This window comes from Dreissena polymorpha, chromosome 3 (genome assembly GCF_020536995.1).
Source record: "Dreissena polymorpha isolate Duluth1 chromosome 3, UMN_Dpol_1.0, whole genome shotgun sequence".
Lineage (NCBI taxonomy): Eukaryota > Metazoa > Mollusca > Bivalvia > Myida > Dreissenidae > Dreissena > Dreissena polymorpha.
Genome location: NC_068357.1, coordinates 78,187,455 through 78,205,447, shown reverse-complemented (window position 1 = coordinate 78,205,447; position 17,993 = coordinate 78,187,455). Strand labels below are relative to the sequence as shown.

Here is a 17,993-nt window from a genome sequence, read left to right as displayed (position 1 = left end):
TCTTACTAGATTCAAGTTTTAAAGGCGTCATTTCCAACCTTTAGATACTGATGAGCAGCAAACAGCTTAAAATCTTAACAGACTGTGAGTAACTCGAGTCTGTTCTTGATTTATGCTGTTTGCAAAGCCATTTTTACTTCACTTCTTTTGGGGGAAAGGGTTAATTGGAAAAACGGTTTTCAGATCAACAATTTGAATTTGGCTGGAGGTTATGTCCTGAAAATTGTGTAGTAAGATCATTTCAATAAATGCAGACCTGTTTACTTCTACAGATTCGCCGTAGTTACTACGGATTATTTGGCTAAACTACGCACTACGAATTTGTAGTGAAAAACTACGGATCCATCGATCAAAATGGTAAAATGTCAGTTTTTAATTGTATTTTCGCTTATTTTCGGTCTTAACGGGTAATGTATCGATCATAATCATTTTGGCGCTTGCGTAGTAAAAACGTTGAAATTCAAGCCTCCCGGGGAACGAGTGCTGATCGAGCTTGTCGAGTCGTCACCGAACGACAACTGACTTGCGTATTGGTTCGCGAATTTAACCGAATATATACGATTTTACGTTGCTATCCAGTATACACATCTCTCTCTCTATTGCGGAGAATACCGACGATAGTCGACGTATGAGGATTGAGCACGCCTGTTTTTAGACACGTCCAAGATGGCGGCAAGCAGACAAGAAATTGCGATTAACGGCGAAAATAATAAATACCATTCAAATTAACAACGGATATCATATGGTCATTAGGGAATAATGTAATGCGTGTGTCAACTACATGTGAGTTTTAAAAAAAATATTTATCAGAAATCTGCACAGTGAATGTGCGTCAAGAAAACGAGTGTTGGAAAATTGTCAAAGTTAAAGCATTTATTATAATTAGATGAGTATCGTTCGAAAATGGAAAGAGACAAACATGATTTGATTTATATGTTAGTGGATCTGTGTTTAATCAGATTCATATGCGTATTCTGCTTTATTATATTTATTACGCTGTACAGTTTAATGAAATAGCATTGAACTGAGGTTGTCAAGTGCAAAATATTGAAAGGTAAACCAAAGAACTATAGATTCTATAGGTCTTTGGGTAAACAAATAAAATATATTATTTTAACTCCATTTAATATATCATTAACACAACAAGAACACTAAAGGATGTTTGTCAATATTTGTTTGTTTTCCCCTAATGATAATTAATATAAAAAATACTGAATTAAATTAATAGCTTTTCTATAACAGCTTATGATCAAATGGTGTATTTAAGAATCTATAGATTATTGCAAGTTTAATATGCATGTGGATGGATATAAACTAAATATTGTCTTCATTGTAAGAAGACATTGAAGCAGCACTTTATAATATAAAATGCTGTCAAACATGCACTTAAAAACAATTTTAATTCTGTTTCTTATAATCATATGTATCATGCTGAATGTCTCCCAATTTCATGGTTTATCGCGCTATTTTTTCCAATTTCGTGGTTTATCGCGCTAATTTTCCCAAACCAAATGGCACAGGCTGTTACAAATCAAAGCAAAACAATCACTTAACAGATTTGATTATTAGCAACTAGATTCATCTAATGCTTTATGTACCGTTAAACTAATATGTGACCCAGTCATGGTGTTTTAATGCTCAAAATGATTGAAAAGTTTAAAACTACTGACAACAGCCCAAAACTACTGAGAGGTGCCCTCAATACTACTGAGAAGCCATCGGTAGGGTAAACAGGTCTGTAAATGTCTTAAATACTGAAAACCAGGTGTTATGCCATGGACATGTTTCTTGATTAATGTTGAGTAAGATTGGAATCAAAGCTGCAAAGTATTTTAGAATTGTTAGCGAAACCTTGAAACCTATCAGCTATTTTATAGGATGGAAGTACAGCTATTTTATAGGATGGAAGTAAAAGCTCTGAAGTCATGCCATATAAAGAAACCAAAATCCAGACTGGACAGGCTTATCTGGGACAACACTTTAGGCACATGCATTTAGCCCAGTTTTCCTAGTACTGTTGTTTTGTGTTTCAGTACCTACGGCTGCGGTTCAGCGAGGACCTGCGGGTGCAGGAGGCACGTAGGATGCTGCAGTCGTCGAGGCCAGTAACCATAGCGCTTACCCAGAAACCGGAGATCAGCGACCACGACTTCATAGAGGAGCAGGAGCGTCACCTGTACTCCATCTGCATACGTACAATGGCACTGTCCACTGGGAGGTGAGGGTTGTATTTGTTTATGCGGAGATTGTTGTCCCTGATAGCCTGTGCAGCTGGCACAGGCTAATCAGGGATGACAATTTCTGCTTTTATGGATTTTTCTTCTAAAGGAATTATCTGCTTAGCAAATATCTATTTAGGCAGAAAGTGTCGCCCCTGAATAGCCTTATCTAGGACAACACTTTACGCACATTCATTAAAGCTCCTTATCATTGAGGAGAAGGATGATCACCTTTGCTCCATCTGCTTACACACGTTGGCACTGTCCATTGGGCATTAAGGGAAATTAGGGCCATGCTCTGGAAAAATGTTGCCTAATGCATGTGTGTCAAGTTTTGTTCCAAAATAGCTTGTACAATTTGGAGGCTAATCAGGGAGAACACTCTGCTTTTATGGGGAAAAAATTGTTAAGTGAGTCTCTTCTAAATGAAAATCTAGAGGCAAAAAGTTTTGTCCCTGATTAGCCTGTGCAGACTGCACAGGCTAATCTGGGTCGACACTTTACATACATGCATTAAACCTCGTTTTCAAAAGAGGGAGACTGATTTAGAGGATAAGTTATATGTAGATTTAGGTAGATTGTATTTAAGGAACGGACACATAACTTTTGTTGGGACGGATTGGTCATGGAAATGTTCCTCCCTCTTCTTATGATTCAATTAGTTCAGTTGTCAATTACTGACATAAGTATGGCCATTTAGTAGTGGCAAACCAGATTACCTAGAAAAAGTAGGTAAACTTACCCAAAGACTAAGACCTATGACCTAAATATTGTTGAAAATGAAATAAAAAATGAAAACAATTAACACACCCACAAAATTAACATGCCTAACTAAGATTGTAATGAAACTCAGGACCGCCGTATTAAAATGCAGATAGCATGTGAAAATGTATGTTTAAAATGACATAAAATTTTGATTTATATTTGCTGTTTAATTGATTAACTCAACAGTTCCCTTTATTTCTATATTTTCCTATGATTTCTTTAAATAAATCCTATAATTTGAAAATACTAATTTTCAACTTTCTCTACGTTTTGAAATTGTTTTCTATACTTTACCAAAATGTGGTCATATATGCATCTGAAATTTGTTTGTGAACAGCTTATGAAAAATGTGTATGTTGATTTTTTCTTGGTCACTTTGCTTTAAAAAGCTCATATAAGTGAGTAGTCATATCATACTTGGTTGACAGCCTAAATATGCTAAATATCAGCTTAAAAGATAACAGTGGGTATTTAAACTCAAATATTTATTTTCAAGTGTTCATGATATCTGTTCATGTTATTGCTATTATATATACCACCTCCTTGTTCTATTAAACTTTTCTAATTAATTTTCTTCTCTGCTGTTTGCTATGAGCTGCCACATTTATTTTGCATAGAAGTTGTATGTTTTCAGAGGGATGTTCACGATGAGCACTTACTACCCTGTTCCCACGGAAACACTTCCTGTTCCAAAGCTCTGTCTCACTGGAAAGGCTCCTCCCAGGTGACATGAAGTTTTGTGCTCTTGTGTAATGCACACAAAAATGTTTATCTTGATTGTTGTAAGGATTTTTTTTTATCTTATCAGTAAAGTCACAATACTGTGTTGGAATTCTGTATGGATTGTTGTTATTTGTCAATTGTAAAACTTGATTGTAATTAGAAATAAATGTAAGTTTTGGCTTTTCTATATTTGGCAGTGCTTATAAAAATAAACATAAGCGTTTTATGCCCTCATGGGCCATGCCGGGCCAAAAACTAGGTCACAGGGTCACTTAGTGTGTTTCAAACATTCAGCATGGTATCCGCTCTCTAATTCAAGTATTTTTCATCCGATCTTCCCCAAACTTGGTCTAGATAATGTCTAAACCAAGTTCCAACATGGGCCATGCCGGGCCCAAAACTAGGTCACGGGGTCACTAAGTGCGTTTTATACATTCAGCATGGTGTCCGCTCTCTAATTCAAGTAGGGGAGTTTTCATCCAATCTTCATCAAACTTGGTCTCAAGTTTTATCTTAATGATGTCTAGTTCTGTTTCTTCTATACAAAAGTGCTTGGAATTTTATAACAACAATAAAAACTATATCAGCATAAAATATAGTTAAAGAAATTTAATGATCACCACAATTATTTTTTTTGCTACAGCCATTTTTGAAGTGCTTAATTGTAAGTAAATATACAAAATACGTTTACCATTTAACAGTTCATTTCAACAAATATTGATAACAATTAGACAAATTATTGAAATTTTGAGATATAATAAGTATAATCTTAAAAACAGCAATTATATGGTTTCAAATGAAAATGTATTTTTTTCATTTTTCATTATAATAATTCATAACCCCAATTATAATAATTCATAACACTAACCACCATTTAACCATTGCATTTTTAGTTATATATGTTATTTCTTATCCACAAAGTATAATTTTGTATTAATTTGAGAATTATATCTGCAATGAATATATATTTTACAAAAAATGAACACAACTTTACTGCCACAATTAATATTTAGTTTGCCTTGGATTTGACATCAAAATTAAGAAAGCAACAGCAACAAAAAACAATTGTACATAGTATTACTTAAGTGATAAAATAAACCTCAATATTTTGATTCACTTGTACATTACAAATGTAAGCCTGAAGTCATTAAATTGTCAAGAAATGTGTCCAACTAATTGTAACAATTTATTGAATTCCAGAGTATTCTTCTTCTAAAACATTAGCTTTGTAGAATAATGACTTCAATAGGCTATCATTGGCGCATATATACCAAAATGGCACAAATACTCGAATATTAATAGATCGCAATAATTATATATCATAAATTATATGTTACTGTAATTATAGCAATTGTTTTGTGACAAACAACACCTGGCATAAAGCCAGACAAAATTAGACTATTGTCAAGCAATATAAGTCCCCTACTGGCTCCACCATTGTCAGAAATTCCAGATTTTTTTTATATATATATTTGTTGCCATAGCAACCAAATTTTTTTATTTAGGAACAAAATGACATGACGTGCATAATGTCCATATTGCCATCTATCCATGTTTCAAGTTTCATGAAAAAATATTAAGAACTTTAACAGTTAATTATTGCAGGATCCAGAAAACCACCATTTTCAGCAGTATTTCTAGTCTATTTGTTGCCATAGCAATCAGAATTTTTGACGTCGGAACAAAATGACATGACGTGCATAATGTCCATATTGCCATCTATCCATGTTTCAAGTTACATGAAAAAATATTAAGAACTTTAAAAGTTATTGCAGGATCCAGAAAACCACCATTTTTAGCAGTATGTCTAGTCTATTTGTTGCCATAGCAACCAGAATTTTTTACGTCAGAATGAAATGAAATGACGTGCATAATGTCCATATTGCCATCTATCCATTTTTACAAGTTTCATGAAAAAATATTAAGAACTTTAAAAGTTATCGCAGGATCCAGAAAAAACACCATTTTCAGCAGTATGTCTAGTCTATTTGTTGCCATAGCAACCAGGTTTTTGACGTAGGAACGAAATAAAATGATGTGCATAATGTCCATATTGCCATCTATCCATGTGACAAGTTTCATGAAAAAATATTAAGAACTTTTAAAGTTATCGCAGGATCCAGAAAAGTGTGACGGACTGACGGAGACAAAACAATAAGTCCCCTCCGGTGAAATAGGTAGGGGACTAATTACCAATCAGCATCAGCATAGATAGATGTCATACGTGCTTGTTATCCCCCGCCTTATCCCCCGCCATAGGCGGAGGGATATTGTTTTGGCGTTGTCTGTCCGGAGCCATATCTTGGAAGTGCTTTGGTGGATATCATTGAAACTTGGTATGGGTATATATATGGATAACAGGATGATGCACGCCGAATGGCATTGTACACCATCTGTCATTAACGGAGTTATTGCCATTTGTATCTTGAAAAAATGCTTTTGAATATAAGCTTAGAGCTTTATCTCCATTAACACATGAGCCAGAGTCATGAAACTTGCCATAGTTATTCTCAATCATCTGGGGGTGCTTCACATTCAACACCCATAATCCTAGGGACTAAGGTCAAGGTCATGCATTGAGCTCAAAGGGCGTTGTCCATCCGTCCAGAAAACGTTTTGTGTCCAGAAGCATATTGGCGGGGGATATCAATTCAACGAATTTGCTTGTGTTAATTGGGGCTTACATACAAACGTGCATTAAAATATTTTATTTTCAAAAACAGTTAATTAACTTGTTAATTATGAAAGAAAAACTCTATGAATATGCTCTTCTTCTTACCTAGATATAAACTGTCATCACTTAATGAACCAATCACAGAAAAAATTGAAATATTACTTTTTAATACTTTTTATATCAATATGTTCCTGTCCACTTGAAGAGCTATTGCAAGTCCATAACAATGATTTTGTTGTTATTCATTTCTCCCACAATGATCTGGTCAGTGTTGGTATTGTAGCAGATGGACGATGGTCTTCTCACTCCATCTGTATTTGAAACAAGAGTCGCCAGCTTCTTTCTTCCCTCATGATCCACCTGTATCACAGTATTGGAGCGGTATGCACAGACAAGGACCTGTCCAGCAGGTGTGACATTTAGACCACGTGGATTCTGTAGATCAGAGTCAGTAAAAGCCGACAATACGGCTCCATCTTTGGCCAGTGTGAGGAGCTTGTGGTTTGTGTGGTTAATGACAAAGATGCGTTCACCATCAGGACTAACTGCACATTTGAACACTACAAATATACAACATGTTAGATACTAACAGGAAATAAATAATGACAAACACTTTATAAAAATCTAAAAATAATGTAATGAAAGTTCATTGTTGTTTTTAATATTCACAGTACAGCAGGAATCATATTTTATGTTTAAATAATGATATATAAATGTGTATAAAATGTTCAATGTCTTCAATATTCAAATTTATTTACAATACATTTACCTGCATTTGCACCTCCTGTATCCTCATACAGCTTTTTCACAAGTGTCCCAGTCATATTGTAGTGGTAGAGAGCAGTGAAAGAGGTGATGTACAATGCTCCCAGGTGATGGGCAATGCCAACAGCATCATGTTGTAACTGTAACTTCCTCCCAGTCACCAGCTGACCATTGCTCACAGATATGAAGTGCACAACACCTGCACCATAAGGAGATGTTGTTACAGCCACCTCACTGGATGTGATTTGGCAAATGTCATATGGGCAACCAGACACATCACAGTAACCGGACACATTGTAACTTTTGTCCAACAGTTTCACCTTCTTATTATTGTAATCTGCAACAATGACCTGACCACTAGGCAGGCTGCAAATGCCTTCAATATCGCAAGTCTGACTTGGGTCACTTGGTATTTTCACATTATACTCGGACTTCCTCTTCACATTCATCACCTTATCGAGAATCATTTTGAGTGTGAGATACTGCATACTGTCTACAATCCTCCCTAGACTAGACTGTTGAGACAGGTACAGCTCAATGTCAGTGTTTGCTTGGAATATTAGTGAACTCTGAACCTTCACAGGGTTTTCTCTTAGATATGTCTCAGACTCGTGTATTTTGTCCAGACATTTCCTGCTGGCTATGAACTCCATTTCTTTCTTGCTCTTATCACAAAGGCCCTGTACAGCTTCACTGAGTTGTTGGAGTTCATCTTTCAGTCTGCTGCAGTTGTCAACATCTTTCTTAAGAGAGACTTGCAATTTGGTCCTTATTTCATCCAATTCTTTCAAAGTAGTTTTTTCTAGTGCATCCAAGGCAGCATTTAAATTCTTACGCAGGTCTCTGATTTCTTGCAGTTTTTTACCATATGATCCCTCCACGGACTGTAGGCTGTCCTCTTGTGTTCTCTTTAAATTATTTATTTCAGCAAGAATTGTTTGAATTTTGATTGACAACAGCTTCATATCAACTGGCAGCTTTTTGGCTGATTCAGAAATTAGAGCCACATTGCTACATTGTCTGAAATAGCAACATAAATCTCAGTAATCAATTATAAAGTAGACATAAAATATCTAGGTGAAATAAATTATATACATAATAAGGGTCAAATTGACAGTGCTTCAAAAGTAGGCGTGTTCATATTTATGTATATTTTGAATATAATTCTTTCTTAGTAGTCCCTTACCAGTGAAAACCATCATTAATTACAGAATGTGAATTATAAACAATGAATGTCCCATTTTTTAATCTAGATGTGTAGAAAAAATGTCCACAAATATTATTCCAGTAATATAATTTCAAAATTTTGAAAACAACTCTTGAAATTCTTTAAATAAGTGAGCTTTGAAACTTTTACCTAATTAAGATATTTGATTGATGTAAGTGATAATAACCTCCCTTTTTAATAGTGTGTACTCATTCAACTACATGTACTGTAATAAATCTTAGTTTTTGACTCTTAAAAATTATTTTTTGTGCCCCCGGTAGGGTGGCATTAAGCAGTTGAACTGTCCGTCAGTCAGTGTGTCAGTATGTCCGTCCGTCCAAAAACTTTAATGGCCATAACTTTTTCAATATTAAACATAGCAACTTGATATTTTGCATACATGTGCACCTCATGGAGCTGCACATTTTGAGTGGTGAAAGGTGAAGGTCAAGGTCATCCTTCAAGGTCAAATGTAAAATATATGGCGTCTGTCCGTCCGTCCGAAAACTTTAACATTGGCCATAACTTTTTATGCCCCAGGATCGATAGATCGAGGGTATATTGTTATTGTCCTGTCTGTCTGTCTGTCTGTCATTCTGTCACCAAAACTTTAACCTTGGTTAAAGTTTGATAACTTTTTTAATATTGAAGATAGCAACTTGATATTTGGCTTGTATGTGTATCTCATGGAGCTGCACATTTTGAGTGGTAAAAAGTCAAGGTCTAGGTCATTCTTCAAGGTCAAAGGTCAAATACCATTGTATTTTTCTTTCCTAAAACTTTAACCTTCATTAAAGTTTTATCATAACTTTTTTAATATTGAACACAGCAACTTCATAATTTGCATGAATGTGTATATCGAGGAGCTGCACATGTTGAGTGGTGAAAGGTCAAAGGTCAAACATTAAAAAAAAAAAATACATTTCTCTATTCAATCTCTTACTTGCTTCTTGTGGAGCTGCACACTTTGAGTGGTGAAAGGTCAAGGTCATCCTTCAAGGTCAAAGGTCATATATATTGCTTCAAAGCGGCGCAATAGGGGGCATTGTGTTTCTGACAAACACATCTCTTTTTCAATATTGAAGATAGCAACTTAATATTTTGCATGCATGTGTATCTCATGAAGCTGCACAATTTGAGTAGTGAAAGGTGAAGGTCAAGGTCATCCTTCAAGGTCAAATGTCAAATATATGGCGTCTGTCTGTCCGTCCGAAAACTTTAACATTGGCCATCACTTTTTCAATATTGAAGATAGCAACTTGATATTTGGCATGCACGTGTATCTCATGGAGCTGCACATTTAAAAAGGTGGAAGGTCAAGGTCATCCTTCAAGGTCAAAGGTCAAATATATGGCATCCATCCGTCCGAAAATTTTAACTCTCGCCATAACTTTTTTATGCCCCTGAAGGGTGACATATAGTTTTTGAACTGTCCGTCTTTCTGTTTGTCAGTCAGTCTGTGTGTTTGTCCGTCAGTCTGTCCGTCCGTTTGTTCGTCCATCCGTCCGATTCTTTAACATTGCCCATAACTTTTGCAATATTGAAGATAGCAACTTGATATTTGGCATGCATGTGCATCTCATGGAGCTGCACATTTTGAGTGGTGAAAGGTCAAGGTCATCCTTCAAGGTTAAAGGTCAAGGTCAAAGGTCAAATTTTGCAATATTGAAGGATAGTAACTTGATATTTGGCATGCATGTGTATCTCATGGAGCTGCACATTTTGAGTGGTGAAAGGTCAAGGTCATCCTTCAAGGTCAAAGGTCAAATTTTGCAATATTGAAGATAGCAACTTGATATTTGGCATTCATGCATATCTCATGGAGCTGCACATTTTGAGTGGTGAAAGGTCAAGGTCATCCTTCAAGGTCAAGGTCAAAGGTCAAATTTTGCAATTTGAAGATAGCAACTCAATATTTGGCATGCATGCATATCTCATGGAGCTGCACATTTGAGTGGTGAAAGGTCAAGGTCATCCTTTAAGATCAAGGTCAAAGGTCACAATTTTGCAATATTGAAGATAGCAACTTGATATTTGGCATGCATGTGTATCTCATGGAGCTGCACATTTTGAGTGGTGAAAGGTCAAGGTCATCCTTCAAGGTCAAGGGTCAAATTTTGCAATATCAAAGATAGCAACTCGATATTTGGCATGAATGCGTATCTCATGGAGCTGCACATTTTGAGTGGTGAAAGGTCAATGTCATCCTTCAAGGTCAAAGGTAAAATATATGGCTTCAAAATGAAAAAAATAATACAGGTGTCCCAAAATTCAGAGACAGGTATATTATGTTTGTTTGTCAATAATTATATTGAAATAAAAATAATAAATTAATGTGCAATTATTGTATTGGTTTGTGCTCTTCTATCTCTGCTTTGAAAAAAAAACAGTTGAAATCTCTGCAATCTCTTACCTCAAATGGTATTTAAAGGGTAAAAACTTACTGCTTCCTTAAAACGATATCATTTCAAATGCTGTTGGGTGAACAATCGTTTATTACTTGTGTAAATGGTGATTTACCAAATAAAGCAAATGTAATGGTCCATTGGGCTTAGGCATTATATTAATTTTGTAGTGTTTTAAAACATTAATGCGGTGTTAAAAACACATGATTGAAGGGTCACTAGATAAGCGAAAACAGGCAAAAAATCTGGTTATATAGCTCTTTAAAAGATACTGTTAGAAAATGTGGAGTCATTGGACGAAAACCAAAATATCCGAAATTAAGAGTCACAAAAAATAATTGTGTCCGAAAAATTAGAGTAATTACAGTAGCCCTAGTTCCCTGTTTCACTTACCTGTGATTCAGTAAAACACAATCAGAGCAGCACAGCTGACTGTGGTCTTGGCTTAGTTCCCTGTTTTACTTACCTGTGATTCAGTAAAACACAATCAGAGCAGCACAGCTGACTGTGGTCTTGGCAAAACATTTTCAGTTTCTTGTTGTTGTGAAGGTCACATTTCAGGAGCAAATCCTCCGTGGTCTTTGTTAAAGGCCATTTATTTGTTTCCCCTCTTCCATATTTCAAATGGTTTACAAATATTTGATCATGATAATGAATGCATTTTTCACAAAAACACCTCAAACATGTTTCACAAAAAATTGCAGCACTGGCTTCTATATTTTTACTTTCACAAGGGTCACACAAATAGTCCTTCACTGAATCTGAAGATTTATGAACTGAATCTACAAAAGTTGCCATGCTCAAAAGGCGTTGAGAACTGTCTTCTATTAAATAGTAGTGTTTTCGCTATTATTTTGACTACTTTTATGAAATACAATTTGTGATATCAAAACCAGAATGTGTTGCGAATCGACAGGCACAGTTTTCAGTATTATACACAATGTACTGAAACTTAAGCTAGTAAAGGCTGCCTAATATTGGCTGTTAAAGATCACAACCCACTTTAAATACACACTTAAGTACAAGGTCCATAGTCAAGTCACAAAATGATCTTGTTCATAGATAACGTTTAACATTTGGCAGATAACAGTGGTATTAACCATGTATTCAGTTAAAGGGACTTGTTTGCAGTTGTTTAATGTATATTTTAACAATTGTCTAATAGTAAGAATGTAATATCAGGAATGGTCTTAACTTATTATAAATGCAAGAAGAAAAGGTTAATACAAAATATTGCCTTGCCCAAGTTTAACCCTTTCCCACTTAAAAGCGAAGTGAAAACGGCTATGTGCAAACAGCATAAAACCAGAACCCCTGAGAGTAACTTGCAGTCTGTTCAGGTTTTATGCTGTTTGCTGCTCATCAGTATCTAAGCATTGGAAATGAAGTCTTTAAAACTTTAATCTACCTAGAAAGGTCTTCAATTAAATTTAACTTTCTGACGGACTACAAATGGGTAAAAATATGTATCTAAGTGGTAAAGGATTAAGGAAGCAAAATCTAACATGCTTCAACAACACCACTGAGGCATTAATACTTTACTCCAACATTCAAACAGCATGTTAGTTATATACACATTTTCCAAACGTTCAATAAAGGTGTTACAAACACTCTTTAATGGTACGGAATTGCTTGATAATTATCCATAAATCATCCATTTTATGAGGCATGGTTTTTATTTTGCTTGTGTGAATAAAATAAAGCAATTATTTTTTTAGCCTATTAATATTTTGAAGAAAGTTGTCAGGTGTCTAAACTATGAAAACTTCTCTTTAACAATTATGATTCTGTCATTGGTAGTACATGGTATATACATTCATATACATGTAAAAGGTAGTAAATAAATTTTAAAATCTACCAAGACACTTGGGTCAGGTGTTTGATATTTGGTGTTTAGCATGGTATTGGGGTTCTTGGCCAAGTTTGTTGAAATTATGCCTCTAGGGTCTGAATATATGTGTATATTGAAAACTTTAGAAATCATCTCTGAAATCGCAGGACCCAGAGGTTTGTTAGTTGGCATGCATGGTCTTGTAGTGGTTTTAATATTTTATCGGCGACATCGTTGTGGTCCTCTACTAGTTTGTTCAAATCATGGGGTCAAAATTGACCCCATTCTAGGATTATATGTTGTTGTTTTTTAAATGTTTATAGTTAAAACTAAAGTTTTATGCCTCGGATCAAATGATTGGGGGTATATTGTTTTTGGCCTGTCTGTCTGTAATTGTGTGTGTCTGTCCCAAAATTTAAACTTGGTCATAACTTTTGCAATATTGAAGATAGCAACTTGATATTTGGCATGCATGTGTATCTCATGGAGGTGCACATTTTGAGTGGTGAAAGGTCAAGGTCATCCTTCAAGGTCAAAAGTCAAATATATGGCTTCAAAGCAAATAGGGGGCATTGTGTTTCACAAACACAGCTCTTGTTATTTATAGAATTTTCATTGTTTTGTACACACAAAAGACACAAATGGTCAAACCCACATAGATATTGAGGCCTCCCTTGGAAGAAGGCAGCATATAGTAGTCACTCTGTGCGTTTGTGGGAACCTCCTGCCTTTGCTATAACTTTGACATTTATTGGATTTTGAAATTAAGTGGTGCATATGTCTGCCATTGTAAGACAACATTTCGCATGTAACACCTGTCCCCTTACCTCATAAGTCAAGGTCACACAAAAATGTCAAATGTCAAATTGACCATTAAATTTCCTGTCTTTGCTATTACTTTTTCGATTTTGGATAAACTTGGTACAAATGTAACCATCATAAGACGATGTGTCACATGTAAACACTGTCTCCTAACTAAAAGATCAAGGTCACACTTTAAGTTTAAAGGTCCAATTTGACCATAAAGCAGCTTACTTTTGACCCTGTCCTTCTCTCCCCAGGAACACTACAGTGGACCTGTCCCACATTGAAACCCCTAACAACATATTTTACCCCCTCCCCTTCTCCCAAGAACTACAGTGGACCTGTCCCACATTGACACCCCTTCCAACAGGTTTTAAACCTTCAGTTCTCTCTCCAAAGAACACTACAGTTGACCTGTTCCACATTGACACCTCTCCCAATATAGTTTACACCTCCCCTTATCTCCCCAAGGAACACTACAGTGGACCTGTTCCACATTGACATCCCTCATAACATGTTTCACACCCTCCCTTTCTCTCCCCAAGCAACACTAGAGTGTACCTGTTCCACATTGACAGCTCTCCAAATATATATTACACCTCCCCTTCTTTCCCCAAGGAACACTACAGTGGGCCTGTTCCACACTGACATCCCATATAACATGTTTTACATCCTCCCGTTCTCTACCCGGGAACACTACTGTGGACCTGTCCCACATTGACATCTCTTCCAACATGTTTTACCCCACCCCCTTCTCTCACTTAGGAATACTACAGTGGACCTGTCCCACATTGACACCCCTTCCAAAATGTATCACACCCTCCCATTCTCTCCCTAAGAACACTACAGTGGTCATGTCCCACATTTACACCCCTCCAAATATGTTTCACAACCTCCCCTTCTCTCCCCTATGAACACTACACTGCACCTGCCCCACATTGACACACTTCCCAACATGTTTTACACCCTTGCCTTCTCTCCCCTATGAACACTACAGTGGACCTGTCCCAAACTAACACCCCTCCCAACATGTTTTACCCCTTCCCCTTCTCTCCCCAGGAACACAACAGTGCACCTGCCCCACATTGACACCCTTCCCAACATGTTTTACACCTTTGCCTTCTCTCCCTTAGGTACACTACAGTGGACTTGTCCCAAACTAACACACCTCCCAACATGTTTTACCCCCTCCCCTCCTCTCCCCAGGAACACTACAGTGCACCTGCCCCATATTGACACCATTCCCAACATGTTTTACACCCTTGCCTTCTCTCCCCTAGGAACACTACAGTGGACCTGTCCCACATTTGCACCCCTTCCAATATGTTTCTGCCCCTCCCCTACTCTATAGGAAATTTACAGTGGACCTGTCCCACATTGACACCCCTTTCAACATGTTATACCCCCTACTCTTTTCTCCCCTAGGAACACTACAGTGGACCTATCACACATTGACACTCCTCTCAATATGTTTTACACCCTATCCTTCTCTTCCCCAGGAACACTACAGTAGACCTGTCCCACATTGACACCCCTCCCAACATGACCGCATGGCCCCAGTTCCACAATGGTGTGGCAGCTGGACTCAGGATCGCAGACTTCTCTCAGATAGATTCGTCCTGGATCGTGTTCAACAGACCACAAACTAACGAGCTGACCAATGAGTATGCAGGCTTCCTCATGGCGCTTGGACTGAACAAACACCTGGTCAAGATGAACATACTCAACAAGCATGACTATCTCAGCAAGGTATTCCTTGATTTCTCATAAATTTCATTTAAAATTTGTGCCAGGGTTCAGCTCGACAATATTTACCTGGCAATTACCTTTATGCATTTATATATTAATTTATGATTGCAAAGAATTTATTAGTTTGAGCTTTAAAGCCACTTTAACCCTTTACCACTTAGATACCTATTTTCACGCATTTGTAGTCCCTCAGAAAAAATATATTTAATTAAAGACCTTTCTTACTAGATTCAAGTTTTTTAAGCTTCATTTCCAAACCTAAGATACTAATGAGCAGCAAACAGCATAAAACCTGAACAGACTGCGTGTTGCTCACAGACTGTTCTGGATTTAGGCTGTTTGCACATGGTCATTTTCACTTTGCTTCTGAGTAGGAAAGGGTTAATTGAATGAAGTGTATCTTACTAAATAAATGGTTATGGTCTCATCAAACATTTGCAATACGGGCATGAACTTAACTGAATGCAAATATAGGAAGCAATCCATGTGTAAAATAATGCCAATGTAGTTAACGAGTACCAGGTATATGTTGTCTGGCTAAATTGTTTGAATTCTTTTTTATGTGAGTGGTCTTTGGAAAATGAGGGGATTATTGTCAATCTTCACGTTATGGTCTATCAGCTAATCAAAATCTATTATTAACTAAGGGTTTATAATACATGATTATTAAACATCATGTGTCTTACTGACCAATAACTTCATTATTAAAGAAGATTAAATGTTCAGCATTTATGTGTGTTTACCTATTTTCAGTTATTGTAATTCACATCATTGTCTCTTTGGACATTTCCATTCCAATAACATGCTGATTATTAGCGACAAAATTTGGTTTTGGACTAAAAACTTGCTTAAAAGTTCCTTTATAAGACAATGCAAGTGGCTTGAAACCTTTGTAACCATTGCACACCTGGATACTGCTTAAAATGGGAAACAGTAGAATGCATGCTGTATATTAATTAATAATTATGAGTACCTGTTGAAAGCCTTAGTTAAGGCCATTTATAATCTTTATATGTAATGTATTGTGACTATGGTTGTGGTAAATCTCTTGCCCTAAATTATTACCTAGTAGTGATTTATTTAAGAGAAGCTCCTATTTCAAATTATACATACTGCTAGTGCCTTGTAACTTGGATTAACCCTTTCCCACTCAGAAGCAAAGTGAAAATGGCTATTTGCAAACAGCATAAAACCAGGACAGCCTGCGAGTGACTCGCAGTCTGTTCAGGTTTGATGCTGTTTGCTGCTCATCAGTATCTAAGGGTTGGAAATAAAGCCTTTAAAAATTGAATCTAGTAAGCCAGGTCTTTATTAAATTTAACTTTTAAAGGGACTTCAAAGGCGTTCAAATACATATCTAAGTGGAAAAGAGTTAATAAGAATCAATGACCACAGCCTAATCTACATGTTTAGAACTGTGTTGTGTATTTCAGGGCCATGAAATGACAACCATTGGTCTGTTGTTAGGACTCTCTGCAGCCAGGTACAGATTGTTCTTTCTTTTCTTATTAGACACAGTGGTTATTATGTCAGAGTTTGATGTCATTCATTTGACCTGCATCATGCGAAAATGGGTATTACGAAATGTGTGGCTCCCGACCTTGTCTGCTGATAAGCCACAAAACTGTGTGTGACATTATAGCAATTGCACATGCTAGTCTGGAGCTACACAAGCTTCATATGGCGTAATACCCATGTTCACATTTGTAATTTTATAAATTTTAGTGAAATAGATATTTATGCCCCCCTTCGAAGAAGAGGGGGTATATTGCTTTGCTCATGTCGGTCGGTCTGTCGGTCCGTCCACCAGGTGGTTGTCAGACGATAACTCAAGAACGCTTGGGCCTAGGATCATGAAACTTCATAGGTACATTGATCATGACTCGCAGATGACCCCTATTGATTTTGAGGTCACTAGGTCAAAGGTCAAGGTCACGGTGACCAGAAATAGTAAAATGGTTTTTAACCAGGTTTTCCGAAGGAAAAAACTGGTTATTAGATTGGCGAATGCGGGCGGGCTGGCTGGCTGGCGGGCGGAACAAGCTTGTCCGGGCCATAACTTTGTCGTTCATTGTGAGATTTTAAAATCATTTGGCACATTTGTTAACCATCATTAGACGGTGTGTCGCGCGAAAAAATTACGTCAATATCTCCAAGGTCAAGGTCACACTTTGAGTTCAAAGGTAAAAAATAGCCATAAATGAGCTTGTCTGGGCTATAACTATGTCATTCATTATGAGATTTTAAAATCATTTGGCACATTTGTTCACCATCATGGGACGGTGTGTCGCACGAAAGAATCACGTCAATATCTCCAATGTCAAGGTCGCCACGACTAAAAATAGATTTATTTTAAAACAAACTTACAAAGGGGGTTAATTTTGTTTGTTCATTTCAAAAGTTCAGTTTGAGTTGTCTCCCTTTATCAGATTTTTTTTCACAATGAAAACCTGGTTTTGTGACAATTTTGTCCCTTGTTTAATGATAACTCAAGAACGCATACGCCTAGGTTCATGAAACTTCATGGGTAGATTGATCATGACTTGCAGATGACCCCTATTGATTTTGAGGTCACTAGGTCAAAGGTCACGGTGACCCGAAATAGTAAAATGGTTTTCGGATGATAACTCAAGAACGCATACGCCTAGGATTATGAAACTTCATAGGTAGATTGATCATGACTTGCAGATGACCCCTATTGATTTTGAGGTCACAAGGTCAAAGGTCACGGTGACCCGAAATAGTAAAATGATTTTCGGATGATAACTCAAGAACGCTTTTGCCTAGGATCATGACACTTCATAGGTACATTGATCGTGACCCGCAGATGACCCCTATTAATTTTCAGGTC

At 36.7% G+C, this 17,993-nt stretch overlaps 2 protein-coding genes across 4 annotated transcripts in view; one reads left to right on the top strand and one right to left on the bottom strand.

Annotated features, from left to right (window-relative positions):
• Window positions 1–17,993, top strand: part of LOC127874850 (anaphase-promoting complex subunit 1-like) — a 101,249-nt gene that overhangs the window by 67,184 nt on the left and 16,072 nt on the right. For both annotated transcript variants that reach the window (XM_052419502.1, XM_052419501.1), the window contains 4 exons: window positions 2,034–2,218; window positions 3,619–3,708; window positions 14,893–15,142; window positions 16,576–16,625. In XM_052419502.1, the coding sequence (XP_052275462.1) occupies window positions 2,034–2,218; window positions 3,619–3,708; window positions 14,893–15,142; window positions 16,576–16,625 (575 nt within the window). The remainder of the gene's footprint in view (window positions 1–2,033; window positions 2,219–3,618; window positions 3,709–14,892; window positions 15,143–16,575; window positions 16,626–17,993) is intronic.
• On the bottom strand, window positions 4,313–11,782 carry LOC127874856 (uncharacterized). 2 transcript variants are annotated; one of them, XM_052419515.1, is made up of 3 exons: window positions 11,152–11,782; window positions 7,151–8,166; window positions 4,313–6,941 (listed from the first exon to the last, which is right to left on the bottom strand). In XM_052419515.1, exons 2-3 carry the CDS (start codon window positions 8,109–8,111, stop codon window positions 6,589–6,591), a joined length of 1,314 nt encoding a protein of 437 aa, XP_052275475.1. In that variant the 5' UTR covers window positions 8,112–8,166; window positions 11,152–11,782; the 3' UTR covers window positions 4,313–6,588. The 2 variants fall into 2 exon arrangements, with proteins under 2 accessions (XP_052275475.1, XP_052275474.1); XM_052419514.1 differs by having other exon boundaries at window positions 11,225–11,782.

Coding starts and splice junctions, on each gene's coding strand:
- LOC127874856 (XM_052419514.1), bottom strand. CDS start 11,556: ATGGCAACTTTTGTAGATTCAGTTCATAAATCTTCAGATTCAGTGAAG. Junction 8,167..11,224: donor TGTGTTTTACTGAATCACAG/GTAAGTAAAACA, acceptor TTGCTATTTCAG/ACAATGTAGCAATGTGGCTC. Junction 6,942..7,150: donor TACAGGAGGTGCAAATGCAG/GTAAATGTATTG, acceptor GTATATTTGTAG/TGTTCAAATGTGCAGTTAGT.